This window comes from Acomys russatus, chromosome 9 (assembly GCF_903995435.1).
Source record: "Acomys russatus chromosome 9, mAcoRus1.1, whole genome shotgun sequence".
Lineage (NCBI taxonomy): Eukaryota > Metazoa > Chordata > Mammalia > Rodentia > Muridae > Acomys > Acomys russatus.
Window position 1 is genome coordinate 34,596,841 of NC_067145.1, and position 20,950 is coordinate 34,617,790.

Sequence of the window (20,950 nt, forward strand, 5' to 3'; positions counted from 1 at the left end):
GGGACACAGAGTAGGTAGTTGCTGCTGGAGTCACCAGTGTGAAAAAGAACCTGCGTACTGGAGGGGTGGGTGGTGACTTTGTAATACTGCAACATGTATTAATTCTTGATAGGTGAGTGTCATCAGTGGAGGGAAGGAATAACCTAAGAGACAAGTGTTGAGATTTTACACATGCTTTATTAGTCAAACACTCATCACACTTCCTTCAGCCAGCCCAATACCTCCCCTAGTCTGCTGAGTACAGCTGTAGCGTGGCCAATGGCTTCACCAGTATAGCTCGCAATCTGTCCCAGTGTACTGTGTGGTCCACAGAAGGCATCCTTCCTTAGGTCTGGGCCCCAGACTGGTCTGGTTTGGTCTGATGTGGTCTAGTGTGGTCTCTGACAGGTCTTTGGACTTGGAGACTTGTGTCCAACTTGATCAGCACCGTGGCGTGTTCTCAGTTGGTAAACACCATGGCCAGCCTGTAGTGGTCTTGTACTCAGCTTATATACCCTATCTATGTTGGGAGGAGTTGCACCCCTCTTAACCAATGAGGTATTGGGTTATGTCACTCAAGTTACGTTATGTTTATCGTTATGTTCAGGTGGGCAGCTTATGTCATTTCTTATCATAGCAAGCACACCGTTTCACTTATCGCTACCAACATGTGTTCTGTTACTATACTTTCTCCTCTTTGTTTTACATGTTCCCTAGAGTTAGTGAAGAAGTGGCTATATATTTTATGAAAGTAATCTTGAACCAATGAATATTGAATTTACAGTTAGGGCACTATCCTAAGAAGATACTTGTAATCCTCATGGACATAATTAAGTCAGCTGAATAAGTTGAGACAGGCCACTGGCTGTAGCTGTGTGTATCAGGTCACAGGTCTCAACAGATAACATTGCACAGAGGGGCAAGATCAAACACTGTCTCATTAATGTCCTTCCCTCTGCCAGAGAATGACCTGCTCTTTTTCAAAGTCAGTACAGCTATGGGTATTTTAATTATATTTATCCTTTTTTCTAAGATTTATTTCTTTATTATGTATACAATATTCTGCCTGCAGACAAGAAGAGGGCGCCAGATCTCATTATAGATAGTTGTAAGTCACCATGTGGTTTCTGGGAATCGAACTCAGGACCATCAGAAGAAGAGCTAGTGCTCTTAACCTCTGAGCCATTTCCCCAGCCCTCCCATATTCATATTTTTAAAAAGTCAATGATTGGTTTCACTTTTTAACTTGGATTTTCTTTAAATGCATCCCTGCTCTAATCTCTTATTTGTTTCTATTCTCCAGTGTTTCCCAGCCATTAAGAATTTCTTCCCATTATCCACAAGTGCTGTTGATCATTTATTTCTACTTAGAACAATGTCTCCTGAAGCCCAGGCTAGCCTCATGCAGTGTAATTGAGGATTACTTTGAACACCCAATCCTGCCTTTGCTGCCCAGTGCCAGGAAAACAGTCCTGCAGCTCTTTCCAGGCTGGGCCTTGACTGGTCAGTGAGAAGGAAAATTAGACCAATGCATGAGTGTCCTCCAACCACTCTGCCTCTTATGTGGACTTACAGATGTCGAGGGACCTGTGTAAGAACTGAGTTCACTGACCAACATTAAAGCAGGTGTAGTCACAGCACTAAAGGGAGGGCAAAAGGGAGGGTGACATCAGCAATGAGGAGTGAGGTCATCAATTTTAGACAATGGATAATTGCCCGACTGGCCATTTCTCAGGTCCACAGAGCAGGCGATCAAGAATCTAAATAAAGAACTGAACTTATTGTGAAATAAAATTACTATAGTTACATTATCAGTTAACTAAAAACCCACTCAGATGGGTACTGGGAGGGATTTTTTTCTAAATTTCAACTTTTGAAATGGGAACATCCTTCTTTAAACTGGATCTTTAATCTAGGCCCCAGCTCCTGGTGGCAGCCTACATATATAAAGGACATTGAAGATGGTAGCTCTTTCTCTTCTGCTCCTCAACACTGGCTAGGAAGATCATTATCACCAAGGCATCCTTGCCTCCTGTGGAATTCTGGTATACACTGAAGACCTGTTGAGATGTCCACCCACAAGGAATAAACCACTACCATATTCTTCAACTTTCCATGAGTAGACAGCCATTGTTTAACTAGTTGGACCATAGCCTATGAGCCATTATTATATAAACACTTTCTACATAGAGAAATTCATTCTGGAGAACCTTTCTTTACAAATACAGCTTTAGTTAGTTAGTTTGTTTGTTTGTTTGTTTGTTTTGTTTGTTTGAGGTTCCCACTAAGGAAGCTGTGCTGGCTAACAATGCTGCTCCACAGTGTTTGTCATCTGATTCCTGCTTTTCTTCCAGGGTTGTGAGGAGTCCCATATATACTGCAGTTATATGAAAAGTAGCTACAGTTTATCTGACTCCAGCGCGAGGTCACAGCACAAAAATCGTATTTTGTTTCCTAAAATCTCTCATTAATTATTATTACTCGTGGCACCCTTCCACCTGTGGGTCAGATTGTCCACTCTGCTGCAAGTTGAATAATGGACTGCGCACGCTATCACCGTGGTTCCAGGAGGAAGAAGGAGAGGTGTCTGCTGAGTCCTCTGATCTGGCTGAGGCAAGCTCTGATGGCTCTGTGTGATGAGCACAGGGTCACTGCCCACAAAGGGGAGGAGCTGGCGGCCGAGCAGCGGGATTGGGATTTATTGATCCTCCCCCGGGCTGGGTGCGGAAACAGACAGGTAGGCTTTTGGAGGTCAGACACAGTGCTACTGAAATACAAAGCTCTGCTGACCTGAAAAAGTCCTGGCCCTGGACTAGAAGCCTGAGCCTGGAAACACTATGCTGCGCGTTTTCTGCAGGCTCTAACGCAAACGGAGGTGCTCATGTCACTCAAAACTCACTGCCCAATCACGGCCTCCAGGCGGACCCTCGCGTCAGAGGAGGAGGAGGAGGGTTCTTCCGGGTGCCTTGCTGCAGTTTCTGCTCCTTTGCTGAGCCTGCTCTAGCGGTTGGTGTGATGATCTCCCAGCCGGGCTCTGAATGCTGCTGCTGGGTCCTGTGAGGGGAGCTTAGGAGAGATCCGAAGTGGCAATGACATGGTGAGCGCAGGGTCACTGTCCCTAACTGGGAGGAGCAAGCGGAGCTGCGGTGGTGGGTGGGATCTCCTGGGGCAGGGTGGGAACAGGAGGCCAGATGCAGCTGCTTATGCAGTTGTGAGGTTCCTTGCGGTCCTATTTGTTCCCTGGACCCGACAGTGGCATCTGTGTGACTTCACTATGGGAGCTGCATCTGCACAAAGCATTTGGAGCAGGGGCTTATGTGTAGAAACATGCTGGGCAGGGTACCAAACTCAGAGAGGCCTAGTTTCTCTAGCATCTTCTACAAGTTGTGCCCTTTGGCATTTAACATTTAGGTGTAGGATCTATTTGGAGTAATTCTATGGAGGTTGTAAATGACATCTCACATGTTGGGCGTGATGTATTAGGCTGTGGTGTAAAAGAGTGGAATTGATGACGTAAGGGTTTTACCAGGGCTTAGGAACTAAGGGACACCAAGTAGAGTCTAGCTGAGGGAGGGCTGCCTCTACAACACCCCACAGAGGAGTAGTATGCTATCCGTGCCTGCTGGAGATTAGGATGCTAGGATACGCGTGTTTGTTCATCAGGATTGCCCAGAAACATGACTACAAGCCATCACAAAGGAGACAGCTCTGATTTATAATCAGCCTCTAAGCCCATCCTCAAATCAAAGAGCAGGCCTCTAACAAGCTGCTCAGGGGGGCATTACACGGTCACAAGTAACACTAATGCTTGGTGTGCCATAAAGGTCCAGGTTTCTTCTGAGAAAAGCAAAGTTCTGGCCCATGGGCAAGCCATCTGGTGACACCTTTGAAAAGGAAAAACACTGTTGTGTTGAGGACTAGTTGATCAAGCATAGCTTTTCCTGAGGTCCTCGGGTATGAAGAATGACTTAGCACCTTCTCAAACCCAGGAAGATGATTGGCAGAGCTACTAACAACCTGGGGCCTAGGCGTTGGCCCCTTTCCTTAAGGCCATAGGTATAGATTGAAAAAAACCAGAGTTCCTTCTCTAAAACCAGAATATGCTTGGGAGAGCTGGTATTGGGCTGGAGCCAGGACCTTTGGGGAGGGCTTGCTTCAGATCCTGAGAACCCAACCCTTCCCACCACATGGGGCTGTGGTGATCAGTCGGTCCCAAGGCCACTGTGGGCTTGGTCAGCAATGTCCTTTGGATGCCCAGCGTTCCCTTGTGCGTCATTGTTATATTAGATCCTGCTGAGTTTGTCCCATTGTGTGATAGTTTCTGCTGCCTTCCTAGAAGTCTCCTGTCTGCTTCCATTGCTCCCCTGGAAGTAGTGGACAAGCTGCACTTCTTAACAAAGTTACCTGACATAAGACATAGCATGTGAGAATGGGGCCTTTTTGTTTGGTAGAAAGATCAGGAGTATCTGGAGGGTCAGAAACTTAATTTTAAGGGGTCACTTTGTGTTATTTCTGTGGGGGTCTTAAAGTCTGTTTTTTGGGGGCTTTTTTTGTTTTTTTAGTTTCCAAACTATATGATCATAGGTAACATTGCTCAAGTGCACATTTTTCTTGGCTGAGTTTCAGTATGATCTAATTGTATAATCACGCTAATTAAACTCTGATAGAAGTTTTTCACAAATAGCAACTAAATTTAGTTAAAGCCATGGTGTGTTGTTATAGTTGATTTAAAATTACACGTACTTAGGGTATGTATTCTGATGTGTTTGTGTGTGTGTGTGTGTGTGTGTGTGTGTGTGTGTGTGTGTGTATAACCTACACCCAAACAGCCCAATTACCACAAGCCACACAGTAAATCAGGTTCTCCACACAGTCTCATTCTATCCATCTTTGTGTGTGTCTACAGTAGACAGAGTTCTCACAAAATGACAGGCTGGCTATGGATCCCAGCAATCTTCTCAGTGCATTTTCCATGTACTTGAAATGAGCTTTCGAAGAATCAGAATCCTCCTGCTCATCGCAGTTATACTCATGGTGGCCTACACTTTATAGTAGAAGTCTTTTTTTTTTTTTTAAGATTTATGTTATTATTATGTATACAGTGCTCTGCCTGCATGTACACCTGCAGGCCAGAAGAGAGCATCAGATCACATTACAGATGGTTATGAGCCACCATGCAGTTGCTGGGAATTGAAGTCAGTGCCCTTAACCTCTGAGCCATCTCTCCAGCCCTGGCCTACATTTTAAAAGCACCCCAATGCTCTGTTGTTTAGGACAGGCTGGGTGCCTCAGGAGGACAGTGTGCTAACTGAGTGAAGGCAGTAGCAATGGGTAATGGGTTATATGCTTGTAAAGGACTGTCACGGCCAGTGCTGTATTGATCATCACACAGCATGTAATTGCAGCTTGCGTAGTGCCAGCCCACTTCTGTCTCCCACCGGATGTTAATCTTTAGTGCACACTCCCTTGTCAGATGGGTGGGAGAGCCTCAGCCGCCTGTGTACACAACAGGTCACACTAGAAAATGAAGGGCAGAAAGAGCACAGAATCTCGCTGAAGCAGTCACCCTCAGAGGGTGTTTCTAATGTCCTTTTTGTTGGTATGCAAAGAAGAAAAATGAAATATCAATATTTTTGTAGCAAGACTTGTTATAGAGATGATGAACAAATGTACTGTTATAGGATGCTATTAAAATGAAGACAGTACCTTTGTTTGGATGGTATGAGCTTTCTGCCAATGAGTGATACCACATGAAAATTTTAATATTGGGGTTAAGAAACAGACTGACTTGCTTTTTAAAAAATTTAAATAATACCAATAAATTATAGTTTAACAAAAATTTAGTAGTCCTTAGGCAAGTGATGCGTTTCTTTGTTTTCTTCTTGTCAATTAACCCACCTTAGATGGTAGCACTTTCATTTTTTTGCTCTGGACAATGTATTTAAATATTTAACATTTTTCTCTATCAGTTTGTATATGTTTTCCTGTACCATATAATTAATGTAGCTATATTGTATACCATTGCATATATATTTCTATTATTTGAACAGTTGCTCAGACATTAGTTTTCCTTAAAGAAAAGCAAGAGTGTTCTTTTGGAGTTAAATGTGCAGGTACCTCTGGAATTCCACAGTCCAAACTAGTGAAAGACAGCCCAAGGGAATGGCCTGGGTTTGTCTCCTCGATGATACCTATTTCACAGTGCCGAGAACAACACTTCTTAATTCACACATCTAGACAGGCACAAGAATAAGCTTGTCATAAACTCCTGTTTGGTGGTCACCAGCTAAACACGCAGAAGGAGAACTGTATGTGTCAAAGTTATGCTTTTTCTGTCTTCACTTCTCTTCGTTCATTATTGCTTCCCTTCTTCTTTGCATTTTCATTTAGGAAAAATGGAATTAATGTTTTCAATTGAAACTAGAATCTTCTCTGATACAATATTTAGCTTTTACTGTTTCCCCTTCCTCCACTACTCCCACCTACCCCATGCCTGTCCTATTCTCCTTTTCCCCACATCTTCTCCCTCTCCTCTGTTTCCTCTTTGGAAAACAATAGGTCTCCAAGAGAGGACAGCCAAAAAGGACAAAACAAGATGAAAAAAAACAAAAAAAAAAACCAGGGCAAAATACCTCATATTAAGGTTGGACAAGGCATCTCAATAGGTGACAGAGTCTGAAGAGCAGGCAAGGGTGTCAGAGCTACAACCACTCCCACTGTTCGGAATCCCACGAAAACACTAAGCTAACAGCCACAACATATAAGCAGAGGACCTGTAGGCTCCATGCTTACTCTAGGTCCCTGTGAGATTGCTGACCATGCAGGCAATGTAAGACATGAGTTGCTTCTCATGCCCTGTGCCTCCAGTTAAGCCAAACATTTGTTTGGCCAGTCAAACAAGTTCAGTATCACCATGCCCCTGCACATCTTGCAGGAAGGACAAGTTGGAGTTTTTTTGTTTTGGTTTGGTTTGGTTTTTAGTTTTAGTTCTTCGAGACAGAGTTTCTCTTAGGTAGCCTTGGCTTTTCCGGGCTCGCTTTGTAGACCAGGCTGGCCTCGAACTCACAGAGATCCACCCACCTCTGCCTCCCAAATGCTGGGATTATAGGCGTGAGCCACCATGCCTGGCCAGGAAGGACAGATTATAGGTGGAGAGTTTGTAGCTGGCTTGTTGATCTTAGTGTCTGCACTACTGGTGTTCTGTTCAGAAAGTTGTCTCTTGTCCCATAGAATTCAGGGCTGTTCCCCAGTTTCCTTTCTGTCACTTTCAGTGTGTCTGGTCTTTTTTTGTTTGTTTGTTTGTTTTTGTGTTTGTTTTTTGAGACAGGGTTTCTCTGTGTAGCCTTGGCTGTCCTGGACTCGCTTTGTAGACCAGGCTGGCCTTAAACTCACAGCAATCTGCCTGTCTTTGCCTCCTGAGTGCTGGGATTAAAGGCCACTATGCCCAGTAGTGTGTCTGCTCTTAATTTGAGGTCTTGGATCCACTGGTCCTAAGCTTTGTTCAGGCTGATGAATATGGAGCTATTTGCATTCTTCTGCAAATAGGTGCTGTCTTCTTCCCATTGTGTGCTCCTGGCTTCCTTATCACAAATCTGGGTGTCCATGGGGAGCTCAGGCTTCATATGGGTTCCTTAGGAAGGAGGCGAAGCTGTCTCTGACATGGACTCTATTGCCTGCTTTTTGATCACTTCCCCCCTGGCAGATTGCCTCAACAGAGCCACAGAGGAAGAAGATGTACTCAGTCCTGATGTGACTGGACTTCGTGTGCCAGGATGGGTTGTTGGCAGGGTGGGGGACTCCCTTTTCTGAGAAGTAGGGGGAAGAGGGACAGAGGGTGGGACCAGGAGGAGAAGGGGGGAGGGTGTTAATGCCCAGATGCTGCTCTGAAGAGGTCCAGGGTAGGATCTCAGGTGCTGGATGCGGATGCCCTTCCGGTTCACTTTATCTCTTGGGTAGCCAGAGCTGATGGCTCAGGCAACTGATCAGGATTGGAAGGAGGAAGAAGAAAAGAGAGTCCAGGGTTTCTCCTCTAGGGACTGGCTATACTGAGGTGGCAGAGGAGAACTTAAACTATCCACAAGTTTCCGATGGCTGAGGCTGTAAAAGTGGCTTCTGGCTAGAATGTACACAGGGGTCATAAAAGGAGGCTCTTTGATCTGTAGATAGGCCTCTTTGCAGAGATTTCCAGTAAGCCAATGTAAACTTAGGCTTATTAGCAGTAGAAGACTGATGGCCTTGAGTTTGCTAATTTATTGGTGAATCTACAGGGAAATAAGAAAGAGATAGAAAATAAACCACTTGCACACATGTATTCAAGAGAAAGGGTGGATGAAGTCAGGCATCTTAACTTCAACTAAAGTTAAGCTTCCCAATTTCAGCACCATTTATTGTAGATGACCATAATTATACTTCTGAGAAAAGGGTATTACCTCATAGTACAACAGGTTACATGTTTTAAATCTAAACATTTCTTATCTAAGTATCAATTACATAAGTTCTCAGTGAGTTCAGGGTGACAAGGCCTAAAAATTACAAGAATATCCGACTTATCAATTAGGACTGACCTAACTATACATTATCTAGCTATCTCTTAGTTCATTATGATCTCAGGGCAATGATTTTATCTGTCTTTCATTCTAAGAAACAGAGTAAATTTAGACATCTCTAGGCAGCCCCATTCTACCTTGGGTTCATGTGGAGGAATACTGAGTGAATGTATCAGCCATCAATAAAGCACTGTTTGGCCAATCAGCTGGGCAGAAGGACAGGAAGTGAGAGGAGGGAGAGGAGTTCGATGGTTGGAGGGGAGGTTGGATGGTAGGAGGAGGACGGTGGGAACTGGACCAGCCCAGGGGTCACAGTGACAAGTGTTTGGAATATATGTATGTTATAAGGCTTAGAGTAGCTTGTTTAGTTTATGAGTAGATTATAATCAGTTCAGACTCTGCCCAGCAAAGTGTTGGCAGCTTTAAAGTATGTTTTAGTCTCTCTGTGTCAGTTATTTGCTTGTAGGCCGAACGGTTACAAAATACTGTAACAGGTTCATGCAGAGTTTAAACAAACTTGCCTATATTTATGGTGAAATGCCAGAATTCATAGTGCCATCTGGCGTGGAGGCTTATCTGAAGCCACAAATCTGCTACAAGGCTATCCTTAGTGAGGCATTTGGAGGTCCACAAAGATTTTTATTACAGCCTTAAACTAACTTTAACTTTTAAAACTATTTGAATCAAATTGGGGATTAGTTCATCTGAATAACAAACAGTACATCTTCAACAAAATCCTGTAGGAAGTTGGCTCAATCAGAGCTGGTCAGTACCCGGAATGTAACAGTTCACACCAAGACCAGATGTTTTTACTCTTTGGTTTTTCGAGACAGGGTTTCTCAGTGTAATGTTGGCTGTCCTGGACTCACTTTGCAGACCAAGCTGGCCTTAGATTCACACTTTTTCCCTGGGTGCTGGGATTAAAGGCATGTGCCACCATGCCGGGGACTCTAATGCTAGATTTTAGAGAGATGCAGCAAAGCACAATTGACAGGGTAGTCAGAGGTTGGAAGCAGTTCTGGGGTACATCACAATACAGACCTTGCAAATACCGGATCACCTCCAGAGAACTCTCATGCCTACTGGACTCCAAATCAATGGCTCCTGACAGCATGTCAGAAGCTGGAAGCAGTTTGGGGGGTGCATCATGGTACAGACCTTACAAACACCAGATCACCTCCTAGACAGCCCACATGCCTAGTGAGCTCCCTTAACAGGGTGGCTCTTGGCAGGAGGGGGCTACAATCAGGATATAAAGTGAATAAGTAAATAAATAAACTTTTGAAACTCGGGTTTCTATGTGTGGTTAGAATTATGTCTGAGCCGGGCGTAGTGGTGCACGCCTTTCATCCCAGCACTCGGGAGGCAGAGGCAGGTGGATCGCTGTGAATTCAAGGCTAGCCTGGTCTACCAAGTGAGTCCAGGACAGCCAATGCTACACAGAGAAACCCTGTCTCAAAAAAACAAACAAACAAACAAACAAAAAAGAATTATGTCTGAGTCTTCAATTTTATACCATTGATCAATGTGTGTTTTTATGCCAATACCATACAGTTATTTTGTTGGTCAGGAGTGGTTCAGTTATCCTGGGGTTTTATTATTCCATATGAAACTGGGAGCTGTACCTTTCAAGCTCTGTAAACTATTCTTTCCGATTTCTTTTTTCTTTTTTAGAGACAGGGTTTCTCTGTCTGTCCTGGACCTACTTTGTAGACCTGTCTGGCCTGAATTTACAGAGATCCGCCTGCCTCTGCCTCTGCCTCTGCCTCTGCCTCTGCCTCTGCCTCTGCCTCTGCCTCTGCCTCTGCCTCTGCCTCTGCCTCTGCCTCTCTCCCGAGTGCCGGGATGAAAGACGTGCACCACCACATCTGGCTTGAAGGTCTATTCTTTTATGTTTGGGTCGATTCTTCTGTAAACATCAGTTAGGTTTAGTTGTTAGCATCAGTTAGCTCAAGCATTTCTCTGCTTAGTTTCTGTCTGGAGGGCCTGTCCATTAGTGAGAGTGACGTTGAAGTCTCCCAACTGTTGTCTTTAATTATCAATATGGCCTAATAAGTGTTTATTATTAGGCCTATAATTGTTATTACTTCAGTAAAACCCACTAGCTGTAGTGTATTTAACTGTATTATCAGTATGCCCAACTAGCAATCAATCAAGACTCGGACACCTGTTATATTTTAAAATAGCCTTAGTTAACCTGGGGCAGGGCAGACATTAATCCTCTAAACTTCTTCCCATAGTGGGGCAGGTATGGGATACCATACCATGCCATCTGCTTCTAATATTTTCTATCAAGCTACCTCCCATCCATAATCCCAAATACTTGCTAATGTTAATCATCTTGGCCAAATCCTCCATCCACGCCGGCCATGTGCTTCTTCTCCACCTCACCCATGGCAGCTCCCTTCCTTCTCCTCCTCCTCTCTCCTCTCCTTCCCTCTCTCTGACTACTTCCTTTCCCAGGTTCCTCTCTGACCCAACAGTCTGCAAACCATAGCTACTCCTATCCCATTTGCCCTGCCCGGGTATGTTGGCGTTTTATTGGTCAGACAGGAATAAAGTTTTAGGCAAGGTTACAAATATTTTGGGATACATGAGTCTGCTTATTTCAGTAGCAACCAGACCAACCCCCAACATCAGAGCATAGACTATGAAGGGTACAAGAAATACAAGCCTAGAAAGGCAGTCAGCAGCAAGATGCAATCGAGAGATGGCCTCCCTGGGGACTTTGCCTACTAGGCAACGCCCATTGCAGATATTCCAGCAGTAGGCTACCTCCATTTATCTCAAATGCTTGCCTAAAGTCCATTCCTGCATGATAGACCCTGACAAAAGTCTGTGGATTATAGAGAAAAGCAGAACTAGGTAGTTTCCGACGATGGTCCAGTGCACAAACAGAGGGATGAATTCAACTTCAAGGAGGTTATTATCATTAAAGGGAAGGCCCTTACTCTGGATTCAAAGCCTAAAAGGTCCTCAAAGGGAAAAAGTAGGCAAAGTGGTTCCTAGTCCTCGGAAATAACTTCATACAAAACCTGCTGCAACTATGGTCCACGCATGCTGGTGTCTATGCCAATTTATAAAGCAAATTTGGCAGGATTGCCCAGGTTGTGCTGGTTCTGGACACAAGAAAGATGCAAAATTTAAGGTCATGGATTCTTTGTCTGTGGTTTCAGTTTAGCACTCTTCCATCCATCTATGTTTGGCAGAGTCAGAGGCCCAAGGAGGAGACTGTGAGAGTTCATTGCACTGAGCTATAAGGATGAAGCCTCAGGTGCATTTTGAGACGAGAAGATGTAGAGATTCACAAGCTACAAGGCATCTGCCATAGAAAGCTGCATATAGGGGCTGGAAGTAACCAAACCAAGAGATGTGTGAGAAGTTGCAGGCATAGGGCCATCTAAGCCCTTTGAAACTGAAGCTCCATGCATCTGAGACAGAGCTACAGGATTTGGTGTTTCCCCTGCTGGGTTTCTTGCCTTGGTCCAATCTTCCCTTCCTATCTACTTGTTCTTTTCATATGGAATGGGAAGGAGTTTTCTGTGCCATTGGGTATTGGAAAGGTTTAACTTGTTTTCTAATTTTATAAGACGTGGCGGTCCAGAGATTGCCTTGTGTGTCAAAAGAGACTTTGAACATTTTAACAGTGTATGGACTTTTGCAGACTATTAGGATCATTGACGTTAGACTAACTGCATTTTATCACAGGATGACCATGAGCCTACAGTGACCACAGTCACAAAGTAGCTGGTTGAATCAAAAAAACTCCCAGATAAGATAAGATGATGTCTTTGAACACTTGTCTCTCTTTGATGACTTTGTTTGGGGAGCTTCTGGAAGGTTTTGTAGAAGCCTTTCTAGATGAAATTTCTTACTGGGGATGGGATTTGAATGTCTATTATAGACTCAACCCATTTCCTGTTCTATGTGTCTACTGTGTTGTGGTTGAAACTGATCTTTCAGCTTCCTTTTCATTATGGTGTGCCTTCGCTGTTATAGACCCTGTCCCTAAGTCACATAAGATACAGTAGGAGCAATTGCTATTCAGTGCCAAGCTATTTTGCAAGCCTAATGTTTATATAGTTTCAATTTTGTTGTTTTTGTTTTTGAAGACATAGTTTAGCCCTGACTGTCCTGTCCTCAAAGTAGGCTTGTAAACCAGGCTAGCCTTGAACTTAGAGATCCACCCGACTCTAGCTCCAGAGTGCTGGGACTAAATGTGGGGCAATATGCGTGGCGTTGTTGTTGTTGTCGTTATTGTTGTTGTTTTTATATTATTGGCAGATAGGCCTGGAATATAGGATGTTGTACATGTCAAGCATATGCTGTTGTGTTGTACTTCACCTACATGTTGTATTTTAAAATTTGCCAGAGTTCGTATTCTGTTTCCCAGGACAGCATGTGTTCATGACATTAATACTGCCTAAGCCTTTTTGAGTCATTGGATTGTAGGTGTATGACATTCGTCTCTACCTGTTGAGTTTACTTTCACTTTATGTTGGAATAAATATGAATATTTTGCCTATGAATACATACTTTATGTGTGCCTAGTCCTCAAAGTAGTCAGAAGATGTCTTCGGAACTCCTAAATTTGGAGTAGTGGATAGTTGTGAACCCCTATGTAAGTACTGGCAATTGAGCCCACTTATTTGCAGGACAAATGCTGGACCCTGCTGGCAAAGTTGAACAGTAACTAGATTTGGGGCATGAGGATGAGGAAACAGAGTGACAAAGGAAAAGACAAAAGTACAAAAGAGCTAAAGAGAAGCGTCTGGAGGGCTAACAGTCAACACTGCTGCCTCGAGTTTATTCCTCTCAGTCCCTTTATACAGTACACATACATGTGAAGCAGAAACTTCTCGGAACAGAAACTTGGAACAAGAACAAATTCTAACAATGACTTTAGTTTATCTATGTGCTTAGACTTCTTTCTACTTAAAGTCAAAGCTCCATCATCCTGACCTGGAATTAATAGTAAACCTTCTTTTCTAGGAAGTTAGCCAACACAAGTAACTTGCCAAGTCCCCAAGGCTGTGTGAGAGTCTACAAGCCAAGGTCGTTAATCCTGCAGCCTGCTTCTGTTAAGCACTCCAGAAAATGCCTCCCAACAGACCAGCCAGAGCTCCTCACTGCTGAGACATCTCTCTTGCCTATGTTGTTTATTTGGATCAACATTTGCAAATTCTTTCGGGGGGGGGCGCATTTCTTGGTTTGGTTTTTTTTTTTTTTTTTTTTTTTTTTTGGTTGGTTGGTTTTGGTTTTTTAGGGTTTTTTTTTGTGTCTGGTCTTTTGTTGTTGTTTTTGTTGTTTTTGTTTTTTGAGAGCCCTTGCCTTCTGTGTGTAGGGATTAGGGATATCAGCCAATAGACCCAGCTTGTTTATTGTTTATTATAGTTAGTAGTTGTACATAAAGCTTCTCTCATGTGTGCTCGGTACTATTTATCTGTTTGCTTGTCTGTTTTCTTTATGTTTATGAATTAGCATTTCTCTTTCAAGGCTATGTCCTATTCAAAGGGTGTAGATATGACAGTGGTGAACCTCCTTATTAAGTTTACTTCTAAAATGACTTGGTAATTTTGTTAGAACGTCTATGTCAGGAAATAATTGGAGAAGCACCAGAGTTATATGAATATATTGTCAATGAAGTATACATGCCCAGTGTTGTCCCTGTCATGCTTACTGTTCTACACATGTTTGTGATGTTTTAGGATGCAGTGACCTATGATGATGTGCATGTGAACTTCACTCGGGAAGAATGGGCTTTGCTGGATCCTTCCCAGAAGAATCTCTACAAAGATGTGATGCTGGAGACCTACAGGAACCTCACTGCTATAGGTAATACTGAATTTTCTTTCACTAAAATAAATAATAGTTATTTCTGTTATTGATGGTCTTCTGTAATTTAGTTTTAGAGAAGGAAGAAATAGGTGAATAAATAAGACTTGATTCTAAGGTTCACTGAAAATAGTAACTTAAATTTTCCATAATTTACAATAATATGTCATACATTTTCTGATACTATATTTTAGGCTATAATTGGGAAGACCACAATATTGAAGAACATTGTCAAAGTTCTAGAAGACATGGAAGGTAATGTTCATGTGCAAGCTGATACAAATATGTCTCTGAAGAAATTTTAATGTGTCCTGGTCATTTCAAGGAAAAGCGCCATTCTAAATAAGCTCAGCTTTAAAGTGTATTAATGATTATTAAATTCTCACAAAACCATACACTTCCATGTCAGGTATCTGATTTGTGTTTGTAAGGCTTTCCTTTAAGAAAGAAGACGTGGAAACAGTGCCTTAACAGATATCACCATTTTTGTCATAGCCCCACTAGAGCTTCGCTTTAGAACTGCCAGTCCCTTTAGTTATACACTCAGTTATTGCAAAAGTTGTACCCTTGAGTAGGTGATGAGTATGTATCCAAGGATTTCCAATAAGCACATAGCTAGTGATGCTCATATCCTTGTAGTAATATTACTAAGCTTAGTGTGAGGGACAGTTTATGAGAATCAAGAAGGTTGCTGGAGAGAAACCTTAGTTCCAACACCACATAGAGTCAAAATGTGTGAGTGCAATGTGGAAACCTTTATTTATTATTCTCACTTCTATATGTGTATTATCTGTCATAGCAGATACAAGCCATATATGGATAAGTGATACTGAAATCTCTCAGAGAAATTCGAAAATAGGTTGGTAGTCCCCAGTTTGAGTAGACTTGTTGAATGTGATACAAGTTTACAATTAATTGATTTTTCGAACGTCATTGGGAACATGTCCACAAGCTCACGATGCAGGAAAATCCCTGTGAGTGCTAGCAGTGTGGAAACTCTCCTGTTTGTCCTGGTTCACCCTGCAGGTGTAGTATGATCTGCTCTACTGGGAAATTTATGAATGCATTCAGTGTGGTAAAGCTCTGAGTTCTTCCAGGTCCCTTCAAATATGCGAGTCTCCTCATGTAGGAAAAGGATGTTACAAATGTGAGCCATGTAATAAATGCATGTAGGAAAACGATCCTATAAATGTGAGCCATGCAATAAATGCTCTCACTGTCACAGGTTATCTTCAAAGATGAAAAACAGCCCACAATGAAGGAGAACACCATGAATTTAAGCAAAGTGATAAAACTTTAAGATCTGATTCCTCTTTACAATTAGACCAAATTGTAAATGTTCCCACATTATAAAATTAATTCATACAGATAAAAAGATTCATCAGTGTAATGAATGTGGTAAAGCTCTCACATGTGCCAATTATCTTCACAGGCATGAAAGAAGCCATACTGGAGAGAAACCCTCTGAAGGTTTTCAATATGGTGAAGTCTTTGCACATCACAGTAGTCTCCGAGTGAATAAAAGAACACATACTAGAAAGAAATCTTTTGAATGTAGTCACTGTGGTAAAGCCTTTGCACGTCACAGTCATCTTCAGAGTCATGAAAGAATTCATACTGGAGAGAAACCTTATCAATGTAATCAATGTGGAAAAGCCTTTTCATGGTACAGTTGTCTTCAAAAGCATGAAAGAATTCATAGTGGAGAGAAGCCCTACAAATGTAATCAGTGTGGTAAAGCCTTTTCACAAATCAGTAGTCTCCAAATGCATAAAAGAACACATACTGGGGAGAAACCTTATGAATGTAATCAGTGTGGCAAAGCCTTTGCACGTCACAGTCATCTTAAAAGTCACAAAAGAATTCATACTGGAGAGAAACCCTATCTATGTAATCAATGTGGGAAAGCCTTTGCACGTCACAGTAATCTCCTATTACATAAAAGAACACATACTGGCGAGAAACCTTATACCTGTAATCAATGTAATAAAGCCTTTGCATGTCACAGTAGTCTCCGAAAACATAAAAGAACACATACTGGAGAGAAACCCTATGAATGTAACCAATGTGGGAAAGCCTTTGCATGTCACTTTTATCTTCCAATACATAAAAGGATGCATATTGGAGAGAACCCTTATGAATGTAGTGAGTGTGGTAAAGCCTTTGCATGTCACAGTTATCTCCTAATACATAAAAGAACACATACTAGAGAGAAACTATATGAATGTGATCAATGTGGTAAAGCCTTTACATGTCAGAGTCAGCTCCTAGTACATAAAAGAACACACACTGGAGAGAAACATTATGAATGTGATCAATGTGGTAAAGCCTTTGCATATCACAGTAGTCTCCAACAACATAAGAAAACACATACTGGAGAGAAACCCTACAAATGTAATCAGTGTGATAAAGCCTTTGCACGTCACAGTCATCTTCAACGGCATGAACGAATCCATACTGGAGAGAAACCTTATGCATGTAATCAATGTGGTAAAGCCTTTGCTTGTCACAGCAATCTCCAAATACATAAAAGAACGCATACTGGAGAGAAGCCATACCAATGTGATCAATGTGATAAAACCTTTACATGTCAGAGTTATCTCCTAATACATAAGAGAACACACACTGGAGAGAAACCTTATGAATGTGATGAATGTGGTAAAGCCTTTACACGTCAGAGTTATCTCCTAATCCATAAAAGAATACATACTGGAGAGAAACCTTATGAATGTGATCAGTGTACTAAAGCCTTTATACGGCAGAGTTACCTCCTAGTACATAAAAGAGCACATACTGGGGAGAAATGCTATGGGTGTGATCAATGTTCTAAAGCCTTTACACGTCATAGTTATCTCCTAATACATAAAAGAACGCATACTGGAGAGAAACCTTATAAATGTAATCATTGTGGGAAAGCCTTTGCACATCACACTCAACTTCAAAGGCATGGAAGAATCCATACTGTACCGAAAATTTACAAGTTTAAATCAATGTATAAAGTGTAATGGCATGGAAAGTAAGGCTTTGATGTCTGGCTTTAAGTGAAATGTGTAGAAAAGCCTTTATTCTGGCATTGAATAAAATGTTATAGCAGAGCCTTCGCTATGTTTGGATTAATAAGTCGAGGCTGAAACATTGTTTTGAGATTGCTTGAGCCATGAATAATGTTGTCTCTTGGGGGAACCTGCACTTGCTGTTGTATGGGAGCGGAATGCATGGCTGCATAGACCTTGGTCCTAAGTCACTCCTAGAAAACCTAAAGTTCTTCTGATTATGGCCAGGACTGAGATTTGTGTGGATTGTCTGCTCTCACGGGCAGCAAGAGCAAGACAACTTGGGTAGTTGGAATGTTTCCATGCCCCAATTTACCTTGTATAATGTCTGAATAAAGTAACTGGAGTGAGCTAATAGGGTGTCAGTCTTTTCTAAGAATGCTAAGCTCTGCTCCTTTGCAAAATGAAGGCTTAGTGTCTCGGTGAGCTGCTCTCTCTGCTGTAGCATCTATGACCATCATCAAACGATAATAGAGCATTTTTCACTGTGTAGTAGTCTCAAAATACATCAAAAGCACATATCTGAGAGAACCCTACTGATGTAATTGTTGTTTTAAAAAGCAAAAATCCCAAGCATTCAATTTTACCAATGAAGACTTGGGAGCCAGATGCTGGGGTAAAAGCGCTTAGTTCAGAAAGGCAGAGACAACAGCCAGCTGACCTTCCTACTATGCCTGAGTTCCAGAGGGAAAAAGCTTCCTCCTCCTTCAGTTTGTCTTAAATTCCCTCCAACTCAGTGTCCCTCCTTTCTTTTTTCTGTGTTTTCTTATGTTCACTTCCTGTTGACGGGTTGCTTGCTCTACCTCTTGACCCTTTGGTTGACATTATTTAATCTTGTTACAGAAAGGTCTTGGGTTAAAGATGTGTGCTAGGTCTAAGCCACACTACAACTAAAAACAGGTTTTTCCAGTACACAATCTTGGGGTCCACAGTGTGATCAAATATCCTGCTACATGTAATCAGTGTAGTAAAGCCTTTGCATGTCACAGTAGTCTCCAGTTACATGAAGGAACACATACTGGAGAAAAACTCTATGAATGTAATTAGTGTGGTAAAGCCTTTGCGTATTACAGTCATCTTCAAAGACATGAAAGAATTCATATTGTCATATTGGAGTGGTAATATCTTTACACATCAAGTTAGTCTTTTCTATCGTGAAAAAAAATTCATACAAGTTTAACATCTTTGGTGTGTAGTCAATGTGTTAAAGACTTTACATATCACAATAGTTTTTGAGGACCTGCAAGAACTCATAGAGATTGCAATCTATGACCATACGAGATGTGTTAAGATCTATAGCCAACCCACTTATATTAAGTTCACAGCATTATTTATTCTGGAGAAAGAAATCTGACAAGTAGCAACAATTTATTCACGTATAACTATTTCCCTCTGTTTGTACGTGCAAACTCATGGGGACAAAACACCTATGACTTAAATGATAAAGTAGCACATTTACATTTCACGGTAATCTCATCCAAGTATAGAGCTTTATGGGTGTGTATTAGTGCTTTTTTGTTCCAGTGATAAAGCACGATGTCTAAGGCAACTTATAAAAACATTTAACTTGGCTTATAGTTTCAGAGGGATATGGGATCGCCATGAAAGTGTCATGGCGACAAGTGTCACACATGGCAGCTAAAGCAGGAAGCTCAGAGCTTACCTCTTCAAACTGTAGCATTAAAAAGTGTGATAACTAGAAATGGTGTGTGGCTGGAAACTCTCAAGCCCTCCCCCATTGGCACATTTCCTCCAGCAGAGCAGGATTTCCTATATCTTCCCAAATGATACCACCAACTAAGAAGGACTGGTTTCTCTGACTGACTTCGAGACTAAATGCTTTCTGTTACACGAACTAATTCACGATGAAGAGAAACTGTGGGTAAGCCTGTAGATGCCTCAACACCTGGGTTACAGGACTGAATGCTTCTACAAGAACAACATGAGCAAAATTGTATTCGTTTAACAATTGTTTTAATTTTAATCATATGATGTCAGTGTGTGTGTGAGTGAGTGTGTGTGTGTGTGTGTGTGTGTGTGTGCGCGCGCGCGCGCACGCATGCTGAATCCCAAGAAGATTGGAGTCTTGGATCTTCTTATAGCAGGGATTACAAGAAGTTGTCAAAAACCAGACCTTGGTCTTGGCAATGAACTTGTCTTCACTGTTTTGCCATGTCTCTAGTGATACAAACATCTTAAAGTCTTTTTTTATATCTTCTTTATGTCAGGATATAGGAAAGAACACATACTAGAGATAAATTCTATCCATATAAATGATTCGTTAAGACCATAGACATCACAATTATCTTCAATTTCCAAAGAAAATCTTGTTTCATCTCTTCATCATAGCCTTGAAGGAACTAAATTATTTAGCATGTTCACTCAAGTGTACTGGTGAAGTTTGCTCTCTGTGTGTGGTGAATCTATCTATAGGTGTTTATTAGGCTCTTCTTATAGTGCTTCTGTGGTTTCTTTACCTTTAAATTTTCACTTGGTGATAGGAAGTTTTCTCCTGCAGTGTATAGAATGGGATACCCCTCAGAAAGTGGCCCATTTTTTACTTAAATATCATACTCTGTGAGATGAGATCATGTTTTTAACGTGAAAGTGCATGTGAAAGGCTGGTAGAGTGTTGTTCCTGGTTTTGTTTTTCATATCTTCATAAATTTCTTTGAGATGTCATTTCTTATCCAGCCTGGCATGGATGTTAGTCTTTAGTCAAGGCTACATTTGAACTTTTGATTCTCATGTGTCAGCTTCCTGAGTACAGTTCCAAGGGTAGAAGATGTTCCTCCAATGTGTCCTGATTTATCAACAGGATAAACAATGTTAATGTTAAAATGCTTACTAGAATGGAATATAAAAAAAAAATTAAACAGCTCATGTGTGTATCCAAAGCACCATGTTCATCTATCTCATAGATGTCATAAAGGATGATAATCAGCAATCAAGTGTACATCGCACAGCATAGCTTGATGTGCTGTGCATATCCATATATTATTTGATGTTCCATGCTTCTTCATGTCCCTGTTAGCTATCCATTTTGAACTTCATCTTGAAGTACTGCCTTCTAAGGGAAGTACCTAGAGTTTCTAGGTAATATAACAGCAAGGAGATTTACTTTCAATTTTTATTTGGGGGTGGTGTTGGGGGGGGTGGAGCACAGAGAAGAGAGTGAGCGAGTGTTTCTGTGTAATGTGATTATGGGTTTAGGCCACCATAGATACCTGGAGGCTGGAAGTCAGCTTTGTGGAGTCTACTTGTGCCCATCTTGATAGGTGATCAAGCTCAGTGTGCCAGGCTTGCAAACCATGGACATTCCCCCACTGAGCCATCTCACAAATGCTCAAGTAACGTTTGAGGATGACATGACATCAGTGAAATGTCGCTCTCTATTCAGATTATAAGCATATTGTCCTCTAAGGATGGAGGACAACAGGCCAAGTTGAATAAGGTCTTATATTTGCAAATGAAAATGATATACTACAGTGTCTCTTTTTTCTTACTACTGTTTTAAATGTGTTAGTTTATTCTGAA

General features: G+C 41.8%; 1 protein-coding gene across 1 annotated transcript; it reads left to right on the forward strand.

Annotated features, from left to right (window-relative positions):
- Positions 1-3,025: 3,025 nt before the first annotated feature.
- On the forward strand, positions 3,026-17,566 carry LOC127193850 (zinc finger protein 431-like). Its single transcript, XM_051151102.1, has 4 exons — positions 3,026-3,076; positions 14,234-14,360; positions 14,555-14,615; positions 15,793-17,566. Exons 1-4 carry the CDS (start codon positions 3,074-3,076, stop codon positions 17,363-17,365), a joined length of 1,764 nt encoding a protein of 587 aa, XP_051007059.1. The 5' UTR covers positions 3,026-3,073; the 3' UTR covers positions 17,366-17,566.
- The last annotated feature ends 3,384 nt before the right edge of the window (positions 17,567-20,950 follow it).